The sequence below is a fragment of the Chrysoperla carnea genome, chromosome 5 (genome assembly GCF_905475395.1).
Source record: "Chrysoperla carnea chromosome 5, inChrCarn1.1, whole genome shotgun sequence".
Classification (NCBI taxonomy): Eukaryota; Metazoa; Arthropoda; class Insecta; order Neuroptera; family Chrysopidae; genus Chrysoperla; species Chrysoperla carnea.
The window spans coordinates 72,238,865-72,244,341 of record NC_058341.1 but is presented as its reverse complement, the minus strand read 5'-3'; the positions used below and the strand labels follow the sequence as shown (position 1 = coordinate 72,244,341).

Genomic DNA, 5,477 nt, shown 5'->3' with positions numbered 1-5,477 from the left:
CAGGATTCTCAAGGTCGAAAACTTATTATAGACATCCTAGAGTACCCCCAAATAGCCTGTAAAACTTGCATTAACTTCGGAGTACTTTTCAGGTAGAAAGTACATGTCTACTGGAGTATGTACATTGCATCACATTACGTGCAATGAAGGCTTTCAAAACCAGGCGCTTCTTTTGTAAATTTTTTTTTTAAATGGTATGTTTTTCTTTTGATTAGAGATGTTAATAGGAATCGATTGACACCTCAATCACTTAAATCGGTGCATCCGTTTTGATTCTATAAATTTTTTAAAGTATGCAGACGCCATTTTGGAAAAGGTCCGCCATCTTGAATTCCAGTGGATGAAATTTGTGTTTCCTCGGATGAAATCGTTCATATCGGTCCCTAGTATCACTGGATAAAGTGGCTTGCTTTCTGCATAAAATGCAGCTTCCGATGAAAATATCACCGTAAGCCCTAAGACTATTAGAGGTAAGAAAAAATAATAGTTATATTTATTATAGAATTTATCTATTTAGTTTTATTGTATAACTGAATTAAATAATTTTGATTAAAAATAAAATTGTTTATTATTACCTACACTTGAAAAACTTTTTTCAGATCATTGACATTTTGCATTATTATTTTTTAGCAGTTTAAGTTCAGTTTTTACAAAGGTGATAGTATTAAAATTGATTTAAAGAAAAAATATAATCAAGTTTATTGTTTGAATTTTTAGGGCCGTTATTTCGCAATAAAATATTATAGAAATAAATAAATAATTAAATGCACGCCTATAATGAGATTAAAAAAATAAAAATATTATGCGCATAGAGTCATCTATCGGTGAATATAACAAACCAATGTATATCGAGTCGTTATATCAAAAAATACAGAATACTTTTTTGATTATAACATAAGTAACGCTTAAACCCTCTGGAGGAGTAGTTCATACTACCAAATGGTGCGTTCGTATCTTTGAAAATACACTACTGGAATTGTTAACAGAGTGAGAACCACTAGCGCGATTCACAAACATTCGTGATAATTACCACAAAAATGATACTTATCATTTTTTGACGTTTGCACTAACGCCTTAGTGATTCACAAACACTCTATGTTAGTGAAAAAAACGTTAAATTTCTTATCGACTTTATTCACAGACTTCTATATGTATTAAAAAATTATTAAATAAAAGTTAGTTACTTTTTGTTACAAACCAACAAAAATTACTAAAAAAATAATAAGAACTACATTCACATTTATTTTCAACTAAATGTCAAAAACCTAATATAAAAATAATAATAATGATAATTTTTAAAATATACTATTTTTATTTTTAATAATCATTTAATTTCGTGTTTTTGTGCGTATGTGTGTTTTGTTTTATTCGTTTTAGTTAAGTTTTGAAATTAATTAGAAAAAAGAACATAATTTTCACCAACTCATCGAGGAAGAAATAATTTAGAAAAGAATTAGATAAACAAGAATGTTGAATTAATATATATTGAAATGTAAATATTTTTATTAATAAAGTTTTGAAATAAAATGAATTTTTTTAATTTAGTTGTAACCTAAATACCGGTATTATCATCGTCATTTCAAAAACCTAATTTTACGAATCGATTATTTATATCTATCAATTAGCTTAAGACATAATCGTCTGTGATATTTTGAAAATGAAATATAATTTATTAACCACGAGTTAAACTTAGACATCCGAAAACTTTTAACATTAAGGGCAATTTGAGTTTTTAGCTCGATGTATCTGTAAGTATTCTATAATCATCAAAACAGAGGTAATCTAATTGGTTGTGGGTTGATTAAAAAAAAAAACAATAGTTGGAAAAATATGAATATTTATTATATGTATTAAAAAATATTATAAATATAATGCATCCTACATCTCTCCCATAATCAAACGATTTTGAACTGACACTGCCACATCATGAGGGTTGTTATATTATACCATCATCTTCGTCATTATCAATTAAAATGTACCCTGACTCTTATTATGGAAATCGAGGAGGTCCGCTGCAGCTTCTGTGTAAGCCATTGCTATAAAGATCAAAAAATTTATATCAAAGAAACTTTAAATATCAAAACTTTTTTAAATAAAACAATTAGTCTGCAAATATCATCTGCAAAAACCATCTTGCAAATATCAGTAACATTTTTTATAAACAATGCTTGAAATAACTTTAAGAAATTTTTTTGTTAATTCTGAGATAACAATATACATTGTTACTGAAATAACAATATCATTTTAAGAATACGAATAGAATATAACGAAAGAAAATTACTTACCTAAAATCTAACTATCAAATAAGAACACCACACAGCACAGAAATAAATAAAGACCTTATGCTAAACTAATTAATTAAAGTATCTTTTTAATATTAATTAAATTAAATATTTAAATTTGAGAAATTTTATTATACACTTTGCAATTTTAATAGAAAAAAATAAATAAATAAATAAAATCAATTAGTATGGTTATGACATTTATTTTGTATTCATATTTGACATTTGTTTGATTTGTTTACTTAAAATCTTGTCATTGCGCAAGCGTCAGAGACGTTACATACTTACCACGAGAATAAAATTTGTTGTTAAGTTAACGCCTAGAGACGATAAGTATCACACCGCCACCGTCGGTAAAAAATGTTTGTGAATCGCATTTGACGATAAGTACCGCTTTTTGTGATAATTACCACGAAAACGATAGATATGAATGTTTGTGAATCGCCCTACAAGTCTCAAAGTAGATTGACAAGGATAATAAATGCCGAAGCATGGTCATAATACGCATGTTTTAATATTCAAAATAATATCCTGGCGCGTAATTAAAATAAGATTATACCACTTTGAAAAAAAATTAAAACAGTATATTTTTTTTACAAATTACCATTTTACCATTAAAAAAAATTTTTTTCATAGAATTAACACAAAATTATCTAACAATATTACTCGTTTGAACGTTAAAACAAAATTAATTTAATAATTTGTGAATGTGAAATATAAACAGATCATTGATGCAGCTGATTCCGGTCATACGATCTTGCGCATTGAATACCACCCTTCGGTATTACGTGTTTCTCCGTCAGCTGTTTGAATATTGTATTTTTGTCTTTGGTAATCTACTCTGTGAAGCCAAAATATACATACTTCGTACTGGTATACGCTGGGCTCATCTATTTAAAATATATGATCTAAGGTTCGTATCAAAGATATTGTAATAGTAGTTCGTATAGAATTGTTGTTCTTTATGTATTTGTACTCTTTGGTATCGTAAAGAAAAGAGATAGTATTATACATAATAAAAATACACTATTAATAAATAAGTTAACATCACAGATACATGTTATCTCTAAAAAAAATTTGTGTCTAAATTAAAATAAATTTGAGTATGGCACATGAAAATGAAACACAAAATGGTGAAGTGATATATTTTAAAGTAAAAAATGAAGAAAGTGATGAATTAGAAGATGTATTCCATGCAGAAGTAATCATTAAAGAGGAACCAATTAATAGTGAATGGTCTGTAGTCGATGACAAGGATGATAAAAATAATTCAATCGAACACCAATGTACAATTTGTCAAGAAATATTTTTTAATAATATAAACGATGATATACCACAAATATGTCCAATATGTACTGCAAAAGATTCTTCAACGTCAGATATTACAACAAACACTAAATGTTCGATATGTAACGAAAAATTTTCTACAAAAAGAGCCTTAACCAAACATAAACGTACACATGTTTGTAATGAAAAAGAGACATTTCAACATCAATGTTCAAACTGTCATGAAATATTTATTAAAAATGATGTTTCACACAAATGTAAAAAATGTACAGATGAAAATATCGAATTAATACTTACGTGTTCAATATGTAATCAAAATTTTACAGAGAAGTGGGCCTTAACAAAACATCAACGTATACATTCCAAAGACAATTCTGCAATCAAACATCAATGTACAAATTGTCATGAAATATTTGTTAATGATATAAAGGACGATAGTTCGCAAGAATGTCCAAAATGTACAACAGAAGAAGATATTACAAAATTATCATTTCCATGTTCAACATGTAATAAAACGTATCCAACAAAAGCGGCCTTAAAAAAACATCAACGTGTACACACTGGAAATTTTTTCACATGTCAAATATGTGGAAAAGCTTTAAAACATAAATATCATTTAATAGTGCATGAAAAAATTCATTCTGGTGAAAAACCATTTCAGTGTAATTTGTGTGGTAAAACATTTTTACGTCGATCGTGTTTAAATAGTCATTTACGATCACATTCTGGTGAAAAACCATTTATTTGTCAAATCTGTGGTAATAAATTTGTTAGTTTACGCAATTTAAATATACATAAACGTATTCACACACAAGAGCGACCATATAAATGTGATTTTTGTGAACGTACTTTCACTTACAAATCAACCATGATGGATCATATGAAAACTCATACATCGACGGAAAAACCATTTACATGTATGATCTGTGCACGATCATTTCGTAAACATAGTAATTTAGTGTCACATGAAAAGTTACATAGTGGTGAAAGACCGTTTCAATGTGAAATATGTAGTAAAACTTTTTCACGGAAAACAACATTACGTATTCATGAAACATGTCATACGGGTGAAAAACCGTATAAATGTAGTGGATGTGATAAAACTTTTACACAACGTAACATCATGTATGAACATGAGAAAAGTCATACGGGTGAAAAACCTTATAAATGCGGTCAATGTGATAAGACGTTTATTTATCAAAAGAGTTTAAATCGACATGAGATTACACACAGTGGGAAAAAACCATTCAAATGTAAATATTGTGCGAAATTATTTGCACGCAAATATGATTTATCCAGACATGAAAAAATTCATGAAGATGGACCCAGTATCGCTACATCCAATAATTATCCATCGATAATACATCATCAATCAATTAGTTCAAATAATAATGAGCTTGAAAAAGTGATTGTAAAATATGAAACGTCTTGCGTTCATCATTTATAGTGTTGCTAATTTATAATTTATCATTTAAATTCATCAAATTCAACCAATATCTAAAAAGAAAATAGTGTTGCCTATTTAAAACTTTCTACAGTTGTTTATTGGGTTTTAAAAACTTCGTTCTTGAAAATCGGCCACTCACGAGGGTGCTAACCCCCTCAGTTTTTTACAAATTACAAAAAAACTAGGCATCAAATAAAAAACAAAAGTTCTAGCTGATTTAACAGTGCAATTTTTTTTTTCGACTTTCTAGCTTTAAAATTGACTTAGATATGCCAATTTAAATGTTTTTAGCTCATTCAATCAAATGAAAAAGTATCCATCTTGTAAAACGTTAGAGATAGAATGAAAGTTTAATGAAAATTATTCCTTCCATATAAAATTAGCAACATTTCTTTCAAATATTTTTTCGTAAACATCTCTGTTTAAATAAGAAATCAAGAAGGCGCAAATTAGGACAAAAT

The 5,477-nt window shown here is 27.8% G+C and overlaps 1 protein-coding gene across 1 annotated transcript; it reads left to right on the top strand.

Annotated features, from left to right (window-relative positions):
• Positions 1 to 3,334: 3,334 nt before the first annotated feature.
• Positions 3,335 to 5,214, top strand: LOC123300080 (zinc finger protein OZF-like). Its single transcript, XM_044882555.1, has one exon. The coding sequence runs from the start codon at positions 3,388 to 3,390 to the stop codon at positions 5,014 to 5,016; it is 1,629 nt and encodes a 542-aa protein (XP_044738490.1). The 5' UTR covers positions 3,335 to 3,387; the 3' UTR covers positions 5,017 to 5,214.
• The last annotated feature ends 263 nt before the right edge of the window (positions 5,215 to 5,477 follow it).

Bases quoted from the DNA above. Each gene is read 5' to 3' on its own strand.
- LOC123300080 (XM_044882555.1), top strand. From the start codon at position 3,388: ATGGCACATGAAAATGAAACACAAAATGGTGAAGTGATATATTTTAAA.